Source organism: Hyperoodon ampullatus, assembly GCF_949752795.1.
Source record: "Hyperoodon ampullatus genome assembly, chromosome: X".
In the NCBI taxonomy this organism is placed as follows: Eukaryota; Metazoa; Chordata; class Mammalia; order Artiodactyla; family Ziphiidae; genus Hyperoodon; species Hyperoodon ampullatus.
In genome coordinates, this window is record NC_136913.1 from 129386188 (window position 1) to 129408777 (window position 22590).

Here is a 22590-nt window from a genome sequence, read left to right on the forward strand (position 1 = left end):
ACCCAGTTTGGGGTCTTACCCTCATGATAGGACACTGTGCCATACAAATGGACCTAGAATCAGAGCCAGAGAACAACCCAGAGTGCTGGAGAGAGCCAGAGGGCCAGAGACAGGAGGGAAACCAAAATAGAGGCAGAGATACAGTGAGAGGGACAGAGGCGAGGGAGGGGCAGAAAGAGCTAGCAAAATACAGAGCCCTTTCCAAAGTAGCTGCTTGGGTGGGATTATGGGGAAGAGAGGACAGAAAAGCATGGCCTGGGCTCTCTCCTTCCTGTTGACCTGGAGGTCTGGCCTTGACTGCTTCAGGCACATGAAGGGGACCATATCATATTAAAGATGCGCCTGCTTGGGCCCTGCCCCTGGATACCCTTCTTCCTGTGGGCCTGGGGAGAGGCCCAGGTGTGTGTAGTTCTTAAAAGCTCCCCAGGTGGTTCTGATATGAAAATGAGTTACAGGACAAGTGATCCAGACAAGTGGTTCCCAGTGCAGTCCTGGGGCCAGTAGCCTCAGCCTCCCCGGAACTAGAGATGCAGATTCTCAGGCCCTGCCCCAGACCTGCTGACCCTGGATGGGGGGCAGCACTCTGTTTCACAAGCCCTCCAGGGATTCTGCTCTACTAGGGTGCTGCTTAAACTTCACAGTGCACACAAATACCTTGGGGATCTTGTCAAAATGCAGTTCTGATTCATGGGTCTGGGGCAGAGCCTGAGAGTCTGCATTTCTAACAAGCTCCCAGGCTGTGCTACTGGTCTACAGATCACACTGCAGTAGCAAGAATCATGAGAGAATAGATAGATACACCTTCAGAAATTAGAAAAAAATTGGGGTTGCGTGGGGTTCTAAGCAGCCAAAGTAGATTTCACAGAGTCCTCAGGCCCTCCCTTAGAACTTCCTCGTACTTGTAGACCTAGCTTCCCCAAGCTGATTGGGCTCCTGCATCATCTGAGTGCTAGTTCATGGCTGATTCAAAGCAGCCAGTTAAGTAGAGGGGTGGGGGGTAGAGGAGGGGTGGTCTCAGCCGCAGGCACCCGATGGTATGAGTAACAGGGAACAGCAAACACATACTCAAAAGGCATGGACACTAGCCTGAAGCCTTACTGTTTTGTAGTGCCATGTACTCGCAATTTGTATTGATTCCAAGCCAGTAACAAAATTAAATGATGGTTACATTCAGGTTAAGACAAGAAGGTATGAAATACATTTCAGAAAAATTACATAAAAAGGCTGAACACAGAAAATAATCCTGATGCTTCTGAAGGGATAAGCACCATTTTTGTGGATGTGAAGTAGCTTATTCCTCCCAAATGCCTAAAGTGTGTGTGTGCGTGTGTGTGCGTGTGTGTGTGTGAACATCTTCAAACTGACTTCCATTCTTCATATTGCTTAGTGTCTATTTTCATGTCTGATTTATATAATTTTTTAATGTTTACTTGATTTTTAAGAAAGAAAGACAATGAGGGGTTTGGGTTAGAAGGTTTCAGATGCCTCTTACAAGCTTTAAGATTCTGTCCATGAAATGTGTATAATTAATTTCTTTTAAAATACCATTGTTATTGCATTAGAAGGAGACACACCAGTAATCAGTCTAACTATGAACTAAGTTACAAGTGAATGAGATATGTAGCTTGTCAGAAAAGATGCATTAATGTGACAAGATTAACTTATTTTTAGGTTTCCTACTGCTAAATCAAATAAGCTAAGTCAGTGTAACGTTGTTAGACATCTCAATGAAATGAACTAGTCTGTGTGCACAAATTGATATCAAAGGAACTGAGGGAAAAAGTCATTGAAGGACTCCAGAGAAGAGTCTCAAAGACATTCTGCAATAACCCCAGTTTAACAGACTTTTTACCCTTTTGGATCGGTTTAATAGTTGATGTTTTGTCCATCAAGAGGTGCAGAATTTCATTGTGGATTTCTATGGGGTTTTTGAGACCACACTTTTTAAAGTATATGGTATAGTTTCTAGGAGAAAAGGATAAAAGAAACTGTGAATCACAGAAGCTTAATCTTTTATTTGTATCTAGCGGTTGCTACTTCCTCTGATGAAATGTTTCCTGAACTGAGTTTAACACCACAATGCCCTTCGGATGCGAATAGCAGTCCTGACGTAACATGAATAGATGTAGCCTTTGTGTCCCTGTGTTTCGGGTGCCAACCGGCTTGGGCTGAGCCCCGCCCACCCTGACCTCCCATACCTGCTACCCCATTTGGCCGGAGTAAGGCTTGTAGTCAGTGGCGATGCCCCCCTCCACGGCCCGCCTAACCAAGCTCCCGGATCCAGAATGCGGGCTCAGGGTTAGGACTAAAGACTTATATGACTTCAAAAATATGTCAATAGAAGCTTTGCTGTCCTGTTGATAAATGTATATTTTTAAACGTTTGAAAATGAAATACAGACCTTCCATTTCTATCCTTGATTTAATTGCTTCAGTATATATGTAACTGTTATATTTTTGCTTAAAATTCATAAATTTCTTGGTGCCAATAACATAAATAGAGCATGACTAAGCTGCATAGAAAAATACTAGAAAAAATTGACATAATGTACTTGGCCAGATTTAGTTGATTTAGTTCATCATTGATTTGGTTCATCATTGATTTAGTTCATCTAAGAACAAGATTTTTTTTAAAAAGTTATGTGTTTCTCTGAGAGCAGTCCTTAAGGTAGAGACAGGCAAATCTTAATCTAGGGCAGCTGAGCAGAATTCCTTAGGCTGGCTAATGCCATAGCCTGGTGAGGAAAATAACAATTTCAGATGGAGTTTGGACAGTCCTGCATTGACCATTGTTTTGAATTGAGAAACTTGTCTCTGGTCTAGTAAAGTAATAAAGATAAGCTTAAAAAATAAGCTTTCCATCAGTGACTCTGGCTGTCACTCTAGCAATGACAGAATTAGTTGTGACAGTGTGCAAACGCCTCTGATTAGGGAATAGATCTTTAAAGTACGCTGATGCACAAAAATATGCTGGGTAGTTCTATTTGGTTTTGTTCTAATTGCCTTTGCTTCATTGAGTAGGTGATGAATATTTCAGTATGTTTTTACGTTAGAATTCTGGTACATGTAGGCTCCCAGTACATGCCTGCTGCTAGGATCATTATCATCGTCTCCAGATCGTCTCTATCATGGCTACTAAATGTCAGCTACTGGCTAGAACCTCACGGCAATGGTAATTCTTTGCTGGAATTCTGCCAGCCCCATTAAGAATTACCTGAAACAGCAATTGAGAGGATCATGTGGTTTTCCTCCTTATTCTGTTAATATAGCAAATTACAATAATAGTTTTTTGTTTGTTTGTTTTTGGTAACCTTGATCTTCAAATCTTAAACCAGCCTTGCATTCCTGAGACAAACCCCACTTGGTCATGTGGTGTTACCCTTTTTACATTATATATTGCCAGGTTCAGTGTGCTTACATATTGGTAAGAATCTGGGGATGTATGTCCATGGAGTTGTCTCTGTGGGAAGGTTTTTAATTTCGAGTTGTTTGTTTAATAGAAAAGGACTTTCTGTTTCTTCTTCAGTCACTTACCTGGGAATCCCCCTCCCTTCTCCGTGACTCAGAATGTGCTTCCACAAGGGAAGCTGGGACAATAGTAGGACTTGTCTCATTGGTTTCCATTCTGAGCTGGGGCGGGGTGTGGTTATCATAGTCCTGTGCTCCTGGCTGTTGCCAGTGTCTACAAACAGCTGGGTCATATATTTTGTCCAGCTCTCTAGTTGTTTCTGGCAGAAGGATGAATGCAGGCTGTTCTGCCACCGTGGCAAGAAGTGGAAGCTCCATAAGCTTTCTTAGGCACTGAAAAGTACAACAGTTTTTGTTGCTTTAGGTTGTTTCTCAGCCAGATCTATAAGCTTGGCCCGGAAACTAGAGACAATTAAGTTCTACATGGCCTCAGTTTTCCTTTTAATCTTTGACTATATTCCAAGTTGTAGCTTAGCTGTCTTTCACGAAAAAATTAGTACCAGTTTGTTTAGAAATTGAACTTAAATCTAAACCTTATTTCTCTCTCCATTTAAGTTTCCTTCAGCATTCGAGTTTAATGAACTATTCTTGATTACAATTTTGGATCACCTTTATAGCTGTCTCTTTGGGACTTTCTTGTGCAACTGTGAACAGCAGCGACTGAAAGAGGTAAGTGTATTATATCCTCTGGCTTTCCTGATTGCTCAAGTGCCTTTCCCATTAAGTGCCACTGCAGAAGGGGGACTGAATGGAGAGGGGACTTGGGTCTCGCCCTGCTGCTGTCTGTAAATGGAGGGGTTGCACGAAATGCCCTCCCAGGGTTCACCAGCCCCAGCGCATGTGCCTAATCTTCCAGCTGAGTTGACGAAAGCCCCTTCCTTTAAGGGTGCTGGGGCCCAGGGAGCCCACAGCTACCTGAGGTCTCTAGGGTCAGGACTAGACTCTGTACCCCCTAATCTCCAAAATGCCATGATCCTGCTCATCTTCCTCTGTGCTCTTGGGCAGAAGGGTACTGGGAGACCGTGGACAAGGAAGTCTGTAGATGAGCCCAAACCTCTCCCGAGGTAGCAAGCTCAAGTTTGTTTCCATCAGGCTGATAAAGGAGCAGTTACCAAGCTTCTCTGTTAGATTTACCTCTTCCTTTTCTCCTCACTTTGGGATAAAAGACAGAAATGATCAAAAGTGAGGAAGCATTGGGAGAAGGCAGCTTAAAGAGTGTCCTCTGGTTCATAGAAAAGGACTTCTGCCAGCGGGTTTAGTGTGCTAGAACATTCGAGAACTTAGGAGAAAATGGCAGGCCCCCAGAGCCCGCCTCCGTCTCTCTCAGCGCACAGCTGACCACTCCCTCACCCCATGCCCTCTCTGGTTCTCCCCCACCTCGCTGGCCTTCCCTGCTCAGTCTCTTTCCTTTTAACCCATCTCTAAACTTGGAGTCGCCCAGGCCCGGGTCCTCTTCTTGTTCTCTCTCCAGGTAACTTCATCTGTCTTGGGGATCCAAATGCTGTTTTCCTCTTCCTCCCCCACCCTTTTGCATCCCACTCAGTGGCACCTCTGCCCGTCTAGATGCTAAGGTCACATACATAGGGGCCATTTTCAATCCCTCCCTCGCCCTCACCTCAGCTGCCACGTTCAGTCCCTCAATGAGTACTGCCAGCCCTGTCCCCAGGATGGATTTGTAATCTGGCCACCCCTCACTACTCCGCCACGACAAGCCTAGTTGAAGCCTACCCAGCCCGCAGTCTTGCATCTGGAACTAAGGCAGCTGCCCAGAAACGAGCATTTCTGACCTCCAGTGAATCCAAGCATAGCGACCAGGGCAGCGCTCCCAAACTTCAGACTGGTCACATGCCTCTCCACTGTTTGAAACCTCCCTGTGGCTTCCCACTGTGATCAGGGTCAAGTCCACATTCCTGAGGGCCCAGTGTGATGGGGCCCTGTTAACCTCCTAATGAAGAAAAAGAATTTAAATGAGTGAATTTTATGGTGTGTGACTTATCTCAATAAAGCTGTTTTTAAAGAAAATGTCAACAGAACAATATGGTTCATATGTAGAATTTAAATCCTTATGGTTTATCTTTTTTTTTTTAAATCAAAATGTACTCTAAAAAATCAGCTCTCTTGAGATATAATTTACATACCATACAATTAACCCTTTTAAAGTGGACCGTTCAGTGGTTTTTAGTATATTCAGGGTGCAACCATCCCCACCATCTAATTTCATAAAATTCTCATCACCCCAAAAAGAAATCCCATACCCGTTAGCAGTCACTCCCGATTCCTCCCTCCGCCCAGCTCCCGGCAACCACTAATCTACTTTCTGTCTCTTATGAATTCACCTCTTCTGGACATTTTGTATAAATAGAATCATACAGTATTTGTCCTCCTGTGTCTGGCTTATTTCACTAAGCATACTGTTTTCAAGGCTCATCCATGTTTAGGATATACCAGTGTGTCATTCCTTTTTCATGACTGAATAATATTCCATTGTATGGACAGACCACAATTTGTTTATCCAGTCATCAGCAGATGGACATTTGGGTTGTTTCTACTTTGGGCTCTTATGAATACTGCTGCTATGAACATTCATGTTCAAGGTTTTGTGAGGACATATGCTTTCACTTCTCTTGGGGAGACACCTAGGAGTCGAATTGCTGGGTTCATATGGTAGCTCCCTGTTTAATCCTTTGAGGAACCACCAGACTGTTTTCCAAAGCAGCTGCAACATTTAACATTTTTACCAGCAATGTCTTAGGGTCCCATTTTCTTCACGTCTTTGTAGACACTTGTTATTGTTTATCTTTTTGATTCTAGCCATCCAAGTTGGGTGTGAAGTGGTATTTCATTGTGATTTTCGTGTGCATTTCTCTGATGATTAATGATGCTGAGCATCTCTTCAGGTGCTTATTGGCCAACTGTATATGTCTGTGGACAAATGTTCATTCAGATCCTTTGCCCATTTTTATTTGGGTTATCTTGTTATTATTGAGTGAAAGAGTTCCTTATGTATTCTTTACATATATAAGTCCCTTATCAGATACGATTTGCAAATATTTTCTTCCATTCTGTGCACTGTGTTTTCACTTCTTTGATGGTGTCATTTGAAACACATGTCTTTAATTTTGATGAAGTCCAACTTATCTGGGGTTTTTATGTTGTTATTATTGCTTGTGCTTTTGTTGTCATATCTAAGAAACCATTGCCTAACTCAAGGTCATGAAAGTTTAAGGCTATGTTTTCTTCTAAGAGCTTAGCTCTTATGTTTAGGCCTATTGTCCATTTCGAGTTACTTTTTGTTTTCATATCTAAGAAACCATTGCCTAACTCAAGGTCATGAAAGTTTAAGGCTATGTTTTCTTCTAAGAGCGTAGCTCTTATGTTTAGGCCTATTGTCCATTTCGAGTTACTTTTTGTATGTGGTGTGAGGTAACGGTTCAACTTCGTTTTTTTGCACGTGATTATCTAGTTGTCTCAGCACTGTTTGTTGAAAACATTGTCTTTCTCCCATTGAATTTTCTTGGCATCCTTGTTGAAAATCAGTTGACCATAAATGTGAAGGTTCATTTCTGTACTCTCTATTCTATTTCACTGATGTATATGTCTATGTCTGTCCATCCTATGCCAGTACCACCTGTATTGATTACTGCAACTTTGTAGTAAGTCTTGAAATTGGGAAGTGTGAGCCTTCCAAATTTGTTCTTTTTTCCTAAGATTGTTTTGGCTATTTGGTGTCCCTTGAATTATTGCTGGTGTTTCTCTTGTAAATATGAAATATAAAATATGAAGAGATCCTAATCTTCTAGATATAGATAACTTGGGGAGAAGTCAGCTGGCTTGGGAGCAGCAGAATGGTGGAAAACACTCCTGGCCTCACCGTTTTCTCACTTTGGCTTTGTACTTGATCCATGTTTCATGTCTATCTGCCCCATCATGCCTGTGGGTTTGGGTGCCTGCATTCCGATGAGCAATGCAAAGTTACAGTGTACTGTAAAATTGGGAGGTGGGGATCTATAATTTAATGATATATTCTCTATATAAGGCTTCTTCAGCCTGCCACCCCACAGGTTTTCCCCCAGATAGCCATGATTTTCCAGTGAAAGGAATCTTATCTGTGAATTCTACCTATGGTCCTTAATATTAAGGGTCACACAAGCAAGGTGCAAAAAAGAATAAAAAATGTATTTCTTAAATATGGGCCCCATCATCCTGGGATTGTTAGAAAGTTCTCATTCTGCCTTCAAACAGACACAGTCGCCAGATGTCATCTAACTCAGCAATACGTTTTTCTAGGACAGTAACTAGTTTGTTTTTGGGTCATGCATGCAGAGGGATGGGGTGGGACTTAGTAAATGTTCCTGATTTTTATCAGTTGAACCCACTTCATTATTCAAGTCCTTTTCTCCACGTGGTACAAATTCTTGAGGTTATGAAGGAAAGTTGAATTTATTTCAATGTATTCCTTTTTTGTTTTTCAGGATGTATATACAAAGACTATATCTTTATGGTCTTATATCAATAGCCAGCTGGATGAATTTTCTAACCCCTTCTTTGTGAATTATGAAAACCACGTCCTATATCCTGTTACTAGTCTGAGTCATTTGGAATTATGGGTAAACTATTACGTGCGATGGAATCCACGAATGAGGCCTCAGGTATCTTTTTATTTTTCTTTTCAAAAAAAGCATATCTTTCTGCCCAAGGAAGGATGGTGGTATAGAATTAAGTGAAGGTACACAGCTGATGAAGTGTTGTAAATTACTGCATTTGTCAGTCCTTCAGATGACTCGCTCGGTCACAGCTTATAGACTCTGGTAGCACAACAGAAAGAGGGCACGTGCCGAGTCACAGAGCACGCACCCCCTTGAGGAAGGTGTCGTTTCCCCCTCCCTTTTCACTGTAACATCTCCTGAGATTGAAAAAATATTACAGAACAGTGCACAGCAGGGCCGGGCAGCCGAGCTATGGTCGCCCTTGGTGTTCAGTGGCTGAGCTCTTCCAGGTGGGTGGCCGGGACATGGTGGGTGTGGTTGAGGAGAACAAGGCAGCCAGCCCTCACCTCCATGGGCAGATGGCTTTCTACTGAGGGTTCTGGGCTTTTTTCTTTTCTTTTTTTTTTAAGTTGAATTATCTTTGGGTTTACTGGCCGTGCGCCAGGAGCATGTCTCCAGGGCCCAGTTTGACCTCATCACTTCTGTCGGCCCCAGATGTGCAGATATGCCTTTCCTCTCTGCCCTCCTCCTGCTTGATCCCTCCCTCTTGCTCTATGCCTTCAGAGTCTCTCCAGGCATGTTTCATCTGTCTCCTTCTGCTTGGGCAGCCGTGACAAAGTCCCACAGACTGGGTGGGTCAAACAACAGAAATGTATTGTCCCCCAGTTCTGGAGGCCGGAAGTCCAAAATCAAGGTGTCTCAGGGTTGGTTCCTTCTGGGGGCCGTGAGGGCAGGATCCGTTCCAGGCCTCTTTCCTTGGCTTGTAGACGGCCATCTGCTCCCTGTGCCTTTTCGCATCATCTTCCCTCTATGTGTATCTGTGTCCAGATTTCCTCTTTTCATAGGGACACCAGTCATACTGGATTAGAGCCACCCTACTGACCTCATTTTAACTTTATTACCTCTGTAAAGGCTCTCTCTGCAAATAAGGTCACATTCTTTGGTACTGAGGGTTTGAATTTCATCTTATAAATTCAGGGGGGGGACACGTGTAATAGTCCCCAAGCCCCACTAACCATGGGGAGGACTGAACTGTTCATGTCCCTCTCAGTTGCGTGGCATGTGAACGTTGACAAGGCTGTCACTTCACTGACCTTCCCTACATGCTAGAAATTCGCTTGCTGTAGCCTTGGCTTTGGGCTCCGTCCTGAAAGGGCAGCCTGCCGCCTGGGGCACCAGTTCCTGCTTGTGCGCGGCTCACCGCTCACCTCTCCTCGCCTTGCCACTCGCCTCCTCTTTCCCTTACTCTGCTTCCTTGCTCCGTGCACCAGTTCTGCGAAGCTTCAGCTTTGGAAGCCCTTTTGTCCTCTAACCCTCTGAGTTGGCTGTGCTGCCCTGGAGACCTGAGGACTGTTCTCCAGAATGCCACCATCAGGGCCTGTTCAGCACAGTACTTGTCCTTCTCCCGCAGCAGCCCCTGAACCAGGCCTCCCGTCGCCCCCAACCTATGCCCGTCTCCTGGCCTGCGATGGATGCCGCATCCCGCCAGGGGCCCCTCAAACCCTCTGACCGCAGAATGCCTTCCCTGCCCTCGGTCTCACACCATGCCAACAGGGGATGCTCAGAGAACCTTTTCTTGGGAAACCTTCCCTGACCTGACCCGCCCCTGCACTTACTCTGAGGGCCCAGCTTCTGTCACCGCATACGAGGCAAATACCTAACGCGGGCATGGGGCCACTAGCTGCTTCCCACGTTGAAGTGGCCAGGGCAGTGGGCATGGCCAGACCAGTGCGGACTTGCTGGGCGCCAGCAGGGCCAGAGCACGTTTCTACCTACCGAACACCAGGGTTCTAGATGTAATGTGTGTTTTCAGTCGCAAAAATGCCGACTTTTAGGAGTTGTAAAATGTTCCCTTTATTGAACAACATCTGAAGTTGAGGCACAGTCTCAGCTCTTTTCCCATGAAACCAAACGGTATACAGTCAGGCCACTTGTTTGGTCAAAATACAGGTTTTCAGTTTCGTGGTCAGTAAGCCATCAGCCACTAACTTCAGGCATCCTGTGCTCACGGCTGTACCGACAAGCACCCCTCCTGTTAGTTCCATGGCACCTGGACAGTTAACAATCGGCTGTAGCCTTCAAAAGGCCGCCTCACAAGCATGGTACCCAAACCTGTCCCCTTCCCTCTTGTGAGTAACCCACGTGTCTTGTCTTGTGATTCTGGAGTTGTGCAGCCAAAGTCAGTCCCGCGACGGCCCCTTTGGCGCCTGGCAGCCTCCTGTCACCCGCCCCGCCCCCCCCCCCCCCCAGGCCTCTGGGTCTGTCATCTCAGCTCCCGGATTCCCTTCTCCACGCCACAGGGACAAGGTGGTGTTCATCGCCATTTCCCTCTCCTCTTAGATTTGGCATTCTGCAAGGCTGGCCCCTGACACAAGTGCTGTTATGAGATTGAATCACCCCCAGGCGAGCTCCCGGAGTGGCGCTCCGCCCTGACCCGGTGCCCTGAGCCGGCTCGTGGTCTTAGGCTGCCAAATTCAGGACCCCTGGAGCTCTGCTTTCCAGTCTTGAGAGTCACTTAGGCACCCAAGCCTTCTGGCAGCTTCTTCGTACGTGTTGTGTTGTTAGAAATACACCAGGGCTGAGGTCTCCTACCGCCCCGCCCCCCTCAGCCACCTGGCTCCCTCTGCTGGCGCTACCAGCCTGGCCCTGGTCACGAACTTGGTGAGGACAGGGCCCAACTCCTTCTTCAAGCGTGCATGCTGCACGCTCCTCTGTTCTTGAAAGCACTCGAATTCATACTCGTCTGAGCACACTCAGCTCAGGACAATCATGAGAAGCTCAGGCATTGCTGCTCCGGGATGAGGCTGTCGGGGGCGCCAGGGCCAGACCCCGACTCTGGAGGTGAGTCAGTGCCCGCTGCAGGGAAGGTCCCCAGCCTCCTGAGACCTCGCAGAGGTGCGAGTGGCAAGAGGATCCCTACAGAGCCCGGCACAGTGCTTGGAGGGCGGTCAGGGTGTGGTGTAGCTTTGTGCGTCCCCCCTGCATCTTCAGGTGACGCCTTGATCTCAGGGTCTGTGGGCCACCGCAGCTTTGCAGGAAGCTCACGGTAGCAGCGCAGCACAGGCACAGAGAGGGCAGCAGCGGGGCCTGGTCAGGGGATCAGCATGAAGGCTGGTGTCCAATGATGGGGCAGGGAGCCGGGCTGGGCAGAGCAGAGGTGGGGGGCAGAAAAGAAAGGCAGGGGCACAAGGTGGCTGGCCTCTTTGAGGAGGAGGGGCTAGGATAGCTGCCTGGAGGGGGCCGCCTGGGCCTCCATCAGAGGATGGCTGTGTGGGGACTCTTGTGGCGTTCTGTGTCACACATGCTAGCGCTGGGCAACTGGCCCCGAGATGAGCATTTTCTCAAACAAGCATGCCTTTGGTCTATTGTAAATGAAGATAAAGTGTGAGAAAAGATAACGAAGGCTGCGTGGAGACTAAGATGAGAGTCTCAGGCCTGGGCAGGTGTGAAGTCGTGTGTTACCCACGTGGCTCACCTCTCTCTGACCACAGGGCCTGGCTGTTAGTAATGGTAGCTTGATCGCCAAGTGACTGGAATCAAGTCCCACAAAACAAGAAAATACCCAGTAGATCCAAGGCTAAGAGGGGAGCTGTTCTCCACCTCCCAGCGGCCTCTGGAATCAGCAACAAACAAGGCAGCTTTCCTTGTTTTGGGGCCTTTGCCATCGGACTCCCACACTGCCCCCCCCTCCTTCCTGGGGCCAAAGTCAGGAGTGTGTTGGGAGCCACTTCTGTGTGGGTACCGAGCACCTCGTGTGTTGCAGACACCTGGCTGCCTCCCCCCGCCGCCCCTGCCTTGTCTGACTCTGTCGTCCCTGTCCCTCTGTCCCTCATCCCTCGCATGTGCTAACCTCTCTGGTCACTCACACTCGGGTCTCGGGTCTCTCTCACCTGTCTCCTACCTTCCCTCTTCGTCCACTGGGGTGACCACCACGGGCACCCCTGATGGGACGGCTCCCAGACTTCGTGGGGAGGTCATGATGAAACACGCAGGCATGGCAGGAGTGCAGAGTCTCCAAAAGGCCCCCGCCCAGAGCAAGTGCCCTTCCAGCCAGTCCCTGTAGGATGAAGCCCAGCCTGTGAATGAAAAGGGTCGGGGGATAGTGCCCCAGGCAGAAGGGACAGCACGCATGTGGCATCTTCCAAAACCTGGAAGGTTCGGGAATGCAGGAAGGGAGAAGAGACAGGACTTGGTGAGGGGTTAGACCACACAGGGCCTTGAAGCCAAGGTCAGGATCTTACCTTCAGGCTGGCGGGAAAAGGCCACTGGGGGCTGTTCAGTGGCGTCCAGGAGCCTGGCTGGGGCTCAGAACCCAGGCTGGTGGCTGCTGTGCAGAAGCTGGACGGGGGCCAAGGGGAAGCAGGGGGAGCTCCCCAGACCCCACCCCATACCCCCTTCACCCCTCAGGTGGCGAATTCCCTCCCCCGTCTGCTTTGCTCCACGAGGGCAATGCCAGGTGTGGGCTGTCTGGGCTGCGGCAGGTGCCCAGGGCAGCTTGTGAGCTGAGCGTGGGAGGGAGTGGGCGCTGTGGCCAGAAGAGTCAGGCTGGGAGGCCCCACGGCCCGGGAGCACCCTCCTCATCTTTCTGCTCTGCGCATCAACGGGTGCAGGAATCGGCTGAGGTGGGGGGCGGCGCTGGCGTGGCCAGCAGAGGCTTTGGGAACAGGGACAGGAGCCAGTGGCCCGGGCCCCTCCCCCGGCACTGCCCCCTCCAGGGCCTTCTGCCCGCGCCCGTCCTGGCTGATGAAGACACGTGGCTGCGAGGTGCTGGAAGTGCCGGTTTAACAGAAGGGTTTTCAGTCAGCAGCGCGATGTATGGAGATGCAGAAACAGAGGTGCAGGGGGTGTGCGGGGCCACAGACATCAATGCTGCTGGGTGGTGGCCTCAGCCGAGGTGCGCGTTAGGAGCACCCGCTGGGGAGGACGGCCAGGCCACGGCTCGCAGGGAGGGGCCCCTGTGCCCGTGGCGGTGAGGGCGAGGGCGAGGGGTGGGAGGCAGGGACCGGGCTGGGGAGCAGCGGCGGTGCTGACCCGCATCTCTGCCCGCAGACGCCCATCCATCAGAACCTCAAGGAGCTGCTGGCCGTCCGCGCGGAGCTGCAGAAGCGGGTGGAGGACCTGCAGCGGGAGGTGGCCGCGCGAGCCTCGGCCTCGTCTGAGCGGGGCTCCTCGCCATCACACTCAGTCACGCCCGTGCACACCTCGGTCTGACGCCGCTGTCCCTGCGGCCCGGGCGGGGTGCCTGCGACTTGTCCGGTTAAGGCCCGTGTGCCCGCCGTGTCTTGACGGCGCTTTCCACCAGTGACCGACCGTGTGCTAGGGGATGGCGTAAGTGCTGTTGTGTCGTCAACACCCTTTTCCCTCCTGCCAGTGCTTTCCCAGGGCCGAGTGGGGGACACTCAAGCGAGCGGAACGCAGGGCTCAGGCTCAAGGTGGGGAATCATCGTGACAAGCCACCCCGCTCCCCTAGAGGCCGTGGCCAGCCCCGTGGCTCCTTCCTGCCCTCTGCTGCCCTCCAGGGTTTCTCAGTTAACTCTGTGCCAGGGAAGACAGGCTGTTCCCGTCTTCCCCAGGGTCTCCTCACGCCAGGGGTCCTCCGGTACCACTTCCTGTTGTGTACATATAAGGTATTTTTAAAACAGAGAAACATGCCTTTATTTTCCTACGTCCTTTTTTTATGTTTAGACTAGTCACCCAAGGAGGCATCTGCTTGACGGGACTGGGTGAGGAATTTTTAAACCAAGCTCATGCTAACTTTTACGTGGTACATTTGAAGCACAATTTGAATGTGGCCACTTAAGGCCACGTGTTCTGTCCTCACCCGACTCTGGGACCTGCCACTTCCCCCTGCTGACAGCTGTCCGTCACGGCGGCTCTGCTCCCCCTGTTATCTGCTGTGTCTGAAACAATGGTCCTCGTTTTATCGAGATCCCTTCAACTCAGTTTCTTCCCGTCACTGCATGTCGGTATTTTAAAGCAACCACTGCGCTGTGACTTCAGATGCCGAAAGCAGAGCGCTCGCCTCCCTCCGTTTCCTCCTTGCAGAGCCCCTCGGGCCTCTCGTCCCCATCTCACACCTTCACTCACCGGCTGGGCTCTGGGACTCCATCAGTCTGGGCAGGAATTAATTGACCGTCAGCTGGTCCACCCACTAGAGCTAGAGCTCTGAGCTGCTCCGCGTGGCGCGTCACACAGAATCTTGCACATTTGCCCCCCGCCCTCCTCCTCGTGGTGCCCAGGGCCGTGCCCATTCCTGCCAGCCCTGCCCGGGACCCCAGCGCTGCAGGAATTAAGCTTGCCTTTGAGTGCGGGGAGCTCATTGGATCAGACCTGCATGCAACTGCCTTGAAGTATCTGGTTGGTTTCAAATTCCTGGATGCTACCCAAAGCCCTACACAGCGACCTGATTTTTGAAAACATCATTCTTAAAGGTTTTTTACACTCAAATACTTAGAAGAGTAGATGTTTTTTCAACTTGGAACCTTCTGATTCTTATAGAAAATTATCTGGTATCTATAAGGTATCAAATATTTATTCGAGGTAATTTGATAACCTAAAATCAATTCTCCATTTTTATCATCTAGGGAATTTGCTTCTAAACTGTGTTTTAATTGACGTAACTTTTGATTCATGCTTCCCATATAGCTGAAACCTTATTTATGAAGGGATAAACTGGATTATACATTGATATACTGATTTTTTTTAAATGGGGACCCATTTTTTCCCCCAGAAATATCACATAATCCCCAGCTGCACTAAGACTGCCAGCCTTGGTGTGGACTGGAGGATGCTTTTGACAGAGCCAGAGAAGCTAAGTGGGTCATTCTTGCCAATGTCAACGTCCTGGGTCCTAGGAGGACCCCTAGAAGCTCCCATTCCGTTTGAAAGCAGCACAACAGATCATTTTCCTTTGTGTGTTCTTAGCACAGAACTGTTTCTAAAACAACTTGAAGTACAGTTTTGTTACCTAGGCACTTCTTTTTTCGGTTTTATTTAAGTGTACTAGAATGTAAAACCTTTACAGTTCAGATTTTTAAAGACTGGTGCAGTATTCGTTCAGATTTTTAAAGACTGGTGCAGTATTGTATTTGCGTCATCTGATGCACTGTATTTCAATCTGTAATTAAAATAATGTTTGCTCCGTGGTCTCATTTTTTGTTGTCCTTTTAAGTTTTTTTTGGTGATTTTTCCCTTGTGGAAAATTAGTAAACATTCAATACACGTCATTTTATTACATGCCAAGCACAGTTAGTACATGTAAGGTACCCTTACATAATTTAATTCATTTACTAAGTTGTAAGTGCAATTTATCATAAGAGTTGAGTGTTTTGGCTGAAATGGATAACTATTCTGATTTTAAAATCTGAAACGCCCCTGCACCTTAACCTTGAGAAAATGCTGAAGATGTGAGGAAAGGACTGGACCCCCTGAGAGGCAGGTATGGCCCCGAGAAAGCAGGGCCAGCTTTCCAGCCCATGAGTCCTAGATCTTAAGTGGGACAGACTTCTGAGAAGCCCTGGGGTCCCCCTCCGCCAGCCCCAGAGTCTCCGGAGGGAATGCTGGCCTTTACGGGGCTATAAGAGGCCTGGACGAAACCATGGCAGCCCCTGGGGACCACCCTTCTTCTAAGGCCTGGTGTCCCTTTCCTTCTCCACGCAGCAGTCACTGCAGTCGTGGGCCCCGGCAGCGACGCCTGAGCGGCAAGGCCGGGAGGGCCACAACTTCTGCACGGCAGAGTCACGTGGGGGGCTGGGTTTGAGGACTCAGTTCTACTTTACTACAAGGCTGCTATGGCAGGAAGGCGCCACCCACCGCAGTGTGAAGCCCTGCCAGCGGCCCCCGCATCTTCCTCACGTTCCCTTCTCAGTTTGCAAGGCGCACCGTGTGACAAGCGCACGCCTTGTCCGCAGCAGAGCACGCTGCATGCGCGGCCCCGGCCCCGCTCCGCTTTCTCGGGCTCAAACAGCCACACGTCACCTGAGTCGACCCTGGCTACTGGCTTTCTTTGAAGAAGGCAGAGCAGTGGGCTTAGGAGTCGCGAGTTGGGGGCCTGCCTCTGCCCCTCCCCACCCCCATGACATGGGGCACGACCTTAGCTCCCTGTGCCACGCAGGGGACCGCCCCCAGGAAGCCCGACATGAAGCCGCACAGCAAGAGGGGAAGTGCAAGAGCCCTAACCCTCTTGAGAAAGGCCCTTGGCTGGCGGGGAGGGGAAGGAGGTCACCTCCATATAATTAATTAGGTAAAAACAGCATTGCTTAACAAAGGGGGTGCCTTGACACTATCAGAAGACACTATCAGAATACAGGCAGGGATCTGTTAGGTTCCGTTTTGTTTAATGCGAACACGGGAGAGCTTACAATTCACAATTAAACACGAGCACAGAGGAAGTACCAGGGATCCTGAGGTCAGTGCCCACCTCTTCTTCCTCAGAGAACTGGTACTGACCCCCACCCCAAGCAGCCGAGGCGGTGGGCCTGGTGCTGCTCTGTGGGTGCCACGGGGGGAGGGTGCCCAAGACGGCTAGGCTGCCCTGCCTCCTTCCCCCAGGGGTTCGGAGTTGCTATTGTAAACACTGAGCCCCCTCTCCGTGCCCCCAGTTAAGCTGACAGTGATCAGATACTGTCAGCTGGCCTTTCTAGCTCACTCGCTGTCTCCACTACCACCTGGGATGGGCCCAAGCCGGTGGATGCAGCCTCCAGGTAGACACAGCTACAAGAGCCCCCGGGCATCAGCCAGCGTTGGTCACCCACACCCCGTCCACAGGATGTGAGCCCTGCAAACGGGTGGGTGAGTGACTTTCAAGGCCTCTCCGGCCACTGGCTCAGGGCTGGGTGCTAGGCTCTGGGCTTGCCACAGAGGGCACCGAGATAGACAAGAAGAGCGTGATGGGTCTCTCTTAACCAAAGTCAGTGCTACTGCGAAAATGCATTTGCAGAGGGCGTTGACTTCACATCACAGATAGGATTTCAGGGTCTTCACCATCAGATGAGCCTCGCCACAGAGCTAAGGTGGCCCACCGGGGGCGCCGTGCCTGGCCATGCCCAGAATCACATGGGCCATGTCACTTCCTAGTCACTGCCGTGACTGTGACTTCTCTATAAATAATGTCCACACTTCCCAGTGGCTGGGAGAGAAGCATCTTGCCACACACAAGTGCTGCCTCGTCTCCTTCTTTAAAATGCCCGGGAACGTTGGTGAGCAGCCCTCCTAACGCGATGGGCTTCTGAGCACTGCCCTGATCCTCCCCAACTCCTGTTACTCAGGACATGGGCCCTCCCTGGGCCCTCAGGTCACCCTGTTTTGCATTCATAGCTTGCTGTCACCTAAAGTCCGTCAGAGCCGCCTCCAGCCCAGCAGCAGGGGGGTGGGGACATCAGCCCTGGCCAGCCTGGAGGGGACGAGCCTGGCAAAGCTGACAACAGCCTGTCCCACGAGGGCAGGGCGGGGAGGTCCTGGAGACAGGCAGACCCCACCAGCCACCCCTCGGCTGCTCACTTCCCGGAGCTCAGGGGCCGCACACGATCCAGCGTGCCTGGCGTGAGCCTGCAGGCGTGGGCGTCGGGGGGCCCATGGCATGCCCTGTATAACACGAACACACAAGGCCATCTACGCTGCGGGGTCTGTTCAGATGTCAACTGTCTCCCTAAGAAGTCGGAGTTGCCTCATCCCAACCTAGCGGACGTGAAGGGGCTGACACAGCAGTCCTGCAGCACATGAAGCTGGATTAATAGGCCCCCGCCTTCCTGCTGACTCACACGATGCTTCCAGAAGTGCTCTCTGACACCGCAAACTCATTATGCATAGACGGTGGGTCTAGACTCTAGCTCAGCCCGACAGCAGCGCTCCCAGGATCAGGACCACACGTGGGCCTGACAAATGTTCCAGGAAGGCAGCTCTGCTCCAGCCAAACATGACGGCGGCCACCGGTCCGGGTGCCCGCGGGCCCCCACGCGCAGTCCGTCAGAGGATGGGCAGGATGACTAGAGACTCACCGAGGCAGGTGAGCTCCCACACCAAGCCAACGTCCCTTTGCCCTCCCCTCCCCACTACGTACATCTTTAGGCAACCAACTGGCATGCTTCAGGCTCTGATGCTCATTCTTGACATCTGTAGCTTTTGCTACCAAAATAAGCACACACGCGCCCCCAGCCCCAGTAGAAAACTCACTGCCACAGCACAAATGATCACTCAAACTAATCGTGTCAGCCTGGAGACCACGTCCAGTCCCACGGCATCATACGGGAATTAGGCCTGAGAGCCACAGCCTCCTGCACATCCAGAAGATTCCTGAACTCTCAAGGCAGGGATACTGTGACATGCATGTTTTCACTTAAATGAAAAGCCACCACTTGTGCCAGCTCTTGGGAAGCCCAGTGGCGTAAGGGCTGGAGCTGGAAAGGACAGAAATAAAAACACCCCTGGGTTTGGCACGTGAGCCGTGTCACCCGGCGCTCACCGATGTGCTCCTTGTGGCTGAAAGCCACCCAGCGAGGCAGTGCAGCGTGGAGGGGATGGCAGGGCCCCGGGCTCAGACTCTTGCCCTGCAGCACGCGTGTCCTCTGGCCGCCCTCCACTCAGTCTCCCCCTCCCCAGCTCACTAAGGATTTCCGCTGCAAGGCTCTCCAGAGGCCCTGCGGCAGGGCAGGCACACGAGGCAAACTCACGAACACCCAGAGCTCGTCCGGAAAACTGAGAATGACAAGAAGCCAATGACATCAAAGGAGCAGCGTGGCAGCCATAGGTCCAAACGAAACAAGGAGCTGGGTCCCAAGCAGTGGCCCTGTGTGCCCACAGCCTGCCTGGCGGGGCAGGGCCTCACGTCCTCAGCCCCTTAGATCCGGGGCGGCTCTGGCGGCAGCGGCTCCGCGGACTGCGTCTGCAGAGCTGAGTATTTCACTAGGGACAAGAGAAACCCGTCAGGAAGGAGTCATGTCCACCACACACGAAGACACAGAGACACGATCATGTCCTTCCCTGGGCACAGAAATCCGGTTCCCCGTGTGACTGTCCCAGACAACTGGCCCCTGGTGCCCGCTGTAGCCCTGGAGACGAGCTTGGCCTCCACTTCCGCATCTGTAAAGTGGGAATGGTCCCGGCACAGTGGCTGGGAGTTTTTTCGATTTTTTTCTTTTTTTTGGCCACGCCGCGTGGCTTGTGGGATCTCCGTTTCCCGACCAGGGATTGAACCCGGGCCCTGGCAGTGAAAGCACCGAATCCTAAACAGTGGACCACCAGGGAATTCCCAAGGGAGGTGTACTTTAAATAAAGCACGTAACACAGCACCTGGCCCATGGTAGGTACCAACACCATGGTGGCCAAGAGTTGAAAACATGAGTACAGTGACTGCAGCTGTACAGTCCCTTTTCCCACGTTTGAAATCCAGGGCTAGCGAATCCACCCGGCATCGTATCCTAAGCGACCCGATGCCCCGCACCCCCCCCCAAGGCCCGTGCCCATCGCAGCCCCGGGCGGTCCCTCCGGCCGCAGCCTCAGCGCCCAGCCCAGCAAAGGCACGCCTGGGCTCCTGTCTCTCCCGCCCACCCCGGCCTGGAAGCCCTTCCCCGGCCTTGGCTGATGACAAGCAGCCTGCTCCCCTTCTCCATGAAGCCTTTCCTGGTCGCCTCGTTGGCATTCTGGGGCCACAGGCTGCATCTGCCTTGAGAGGTTGGCCACTCCAGGCTGGCAGCCTGAGGTCACACAGCCTGTAATCGCTGGCGGCTCACCGCAGCCGGCAAGTGCCTGACGACCACAGGACGGTGGGGGTGGGCCTCCCTCTTGCCTGTGGCAGTTTTCAGATGGAAAGGGCCCGGGTCTAGGTCTAAAGGATCCCCACAGCTTCCGTTGGCATCTGGCCGGCGCTGTGCTCCCCGTGTCCCTGGCATCAGCCCATCGTTCTGGCTGGAAGTTCTACAAATGGCCACCTCTGAGTGTCCCTGCTTTCCTAGTCCAGTTCTGCTCGGTGCCGGGCCCGGCCGCTAGGGGGCCTTCAGCGAGACAGTGACCTGGAGGTCCTCACCTTGGGGGTCCTCACACACAACGGCCTCCGGGTTCTCCCCCTTCACGTAGTCCGCACTGAGACCCTCTGCAAAAGGCAAAGGGCGGAGTTGGTGACTGACGCGGAAGCAAAGGGTCCCCGGCCATGAGGCAGAACGCCTGACCAGGCCCTCCGTTATGGTGAGAAAGCCCAACCCCCTTCACGAACTCAGACCCCTGCAGCCTGGGCCACCCAAACGTCTCTGTCCCCGCATCTGGGCGGAGAGCGGCCGGGGAATGTGTTACCCTGCCCTGGACTTCTCATCCTCCTCCTCAGATGTGACGTGCGGCAAAGGCCCTGACACCCTTCCCCGTTGGCAGGTGCCACCATGTTGTGAGACTGTGGGCCACACAGCAGCTCCACCCAGCAGAGGGGCACCCGATGGCAGGGCTCAGCGCCACCCCTGGGTCCATGTGCTGGCCCAGGAGCCAGGGAGGCAAAGAGGGAGCCCGGCACTGCATGAGTGACTGATGGAGAGGGGGCGGGGCAGGTGGCTGGATGGCCTCCGCAGGGCAGCAGGAAGAAGTCTGTCCCGGCCCCAGAGTGGAGGGTCCAGGACCCACGGACGGCTGCTCTGGTCTTGTGAGTTATTTGGGCTTCCTCCCCACCTGCGTCCAAGAGGGACCTGGGGACTCTACAAAGCATCCTCTGCAGGCCAGCACTCAGGCCACTGAGTGGACTCCACCCCAGCCGCTGCTTGGGGAGACTCAAGAGGCCATGTCTTATCCCTGGATAAGCCAGGGAGTGGAAGCCTCATCAGAGCCCTGGGCCTGTGGGAAACGCGGGCCACAGTTCTAACCAACCGACTGAGCAGGCACCAGCATAAGTCACTCCGCCATCCCGGGCTGCATTCAGGCTCCTCATGTAGAAGGGACGCCTGCCCGCCCTGGTGCTCGCTGGGCTCAAGGCGGGCACCGGATGGGCCCAGGAAAAACGCGGGTGTTGCTTGGCGGAAGGTGTGGGGCGGGATGGGTGACAGAGCCAGTGGAAGCTGTTCCCAGCGGATGGGCCAGGGCCAGGAGGTGCGCCCTGAGCCTCCCGATCTCTGTGCAGCTGCCAAGCTGGCATGCGCCAGACTGTCTTCTGCCCGTGGGCAGGCCTCTGGTTGCTTCGCAGGGATGACCGCCAGTGGGCATCTGAGTCCTGAACAGGACCTCCACGCCCGCCCCAGCACCCCGAAATGCACGTGGAAAACTAAAGATGGTCGTGGTTTCAGCCAAGTCGGTGAGCACCAGGGAAGGGGACGGGTGCGGGGTGGAGCATGGCGACAAGGAACGAGAGCAGTGGGGTGGGGTGGGGTGGGGTAGGGAGGGGAGGGGAGGGGTGGGGTAGACGATGAAGTGTAGAGGCCAAAGCAGAAGAGGAAGATGAGTAAGTCAATGCACGTCGTTACCTTGACCTTCTGCTGCATCTGAAGGCAAGACACAAAGCTTAGGACCCTGGAGCAAGAACTCAGCCCCCGGCAACAAGCCACGTGGGCTTTCCACGCGACACGCCGACCCTTGGCACTGAGGGCAGAGAGATGGGGAGCAGAAGGTCTCCAGGGCCGGGACCCCTTTGGTGGCAGTCGATACCGCAAGCCCCTGAGCACCACTGCGGGGTCAGGCCCTCCTAGCAGTCACATGCCATCCCCCAGGGCGTCCCCGTGCACCGGGTGCAGAGCAGCTTCTGCTCTGCCTTCCCTGACTTACTTCCCCGAGGAGATGGCTGAGGCGACTCTGGGCAGACGCTTAACAGAAAGCGTGGGCATGGGAGGTCCTGTCCCCCAGCTTCTCAGGGGATTAACCACCCAACGGACATCCATGGGGCTCCTCCTGATGGCAGCCCAGCCTAGGTGCCAGGGACACATCAGTGGCTGAAACACACACAGTCCCCCACGGAGAGCGATGGGCTGGGGGGTGGGGCAGCAGCCGCGGACACAAGCCCACAAGCCCCGTCCCACCCCGGCGGGGCAGCAGGGGGCGCTGTGGCGGCGTGCACGGCAGACATCTCCGCTGGCCCACAGGCTGGGAGGGCGGGAAGGCCGCCTGGGAGGATGTCCCAGGCCTGAAGGAAGAGGGCTGCTAGAGGAGTAAACGGGACGCCGGGCGGGATGCTGGAGCAAGCGGCGACCACTCGGGGAAGTCAGTGCGGCTGTGGAGAGGCTTCTGGGGACGGGGCCACGGGTGGGGAAGAGAAGGGATGCGGTTGGAGCCAAACCATGAAAGGCTGTGAATGTGAAGCCCAGGGGCTGGGCCGGGAGGAAGTGTGCATTTGAAATGGATCCCGCCGGCTGCTCAGAGCAGGGAGAAGGGTGGGGGAGACCGGGGCAGGCGGGGGGCTGATGGAACCATCCAGATGGAGGACCAGGGCGGTGGCGGTGGAGAGGTGCGGCCCCAGA

At 52.5% G+C, this 22590-nt stretch overlaps 2 protein-coding genes across 8 annotated transcripts in view; one reads left to right on the plus strand and one right to left on the minus strand.

Moving 5' to 3' along the window:
- Positions 1-13688, plus strand: part of MTMR1 (myotubularin related protein 1) — a gene marked incomplete at its 5' end in the record, with an annotated part of 71091 nt that extends 57403 nt beyond the window's left edge. For all 7 annotated transcript variants that reach the window (XM_079728172.1, XM_079728173.1, XM_079728176.1 and 4 more), the window contains 3 exons: positions 4023-4136; positions 7940-8116; positions 13223-13688. In XM_079728172.1, the coding sequence (XP_079584298.1) occupies positions 4023-4136; positions 7940-8116; positions 13223-13384 (453 nt within the window). In that variant the 3' untranslated portion in view covers positions 13385-13688. The remainder of the gene's footprint in view (positions 1-4022; positions 4137-7939; positions 8117-13222) is intronic.
- A 5319-nt stretch (positions 13689-19007) lies between these two features.
- The window catches only part of CD99L2 (CD99 molecule like 2), a gene marked incomplete at both ends in the record, with an annotated part of 114925 nt that continues 111342 nt past the window's right edge, over positions 19008-22590 (minus strand). Inside the window, 3 exons of the mRNA XM_079728139.1 lie at positions 19008-19072; positions 19630-19863; positions 20193-20258. Coding sequence (XP_079584265.1) covers positions 19008-19072; positions 19630-19863; positions 20193-20258 — 365 coding nt within the window. The remainder of the gene's footprint in view (positions 19073-19629; positions 19864-20192; positions 20259-22590) is intronic.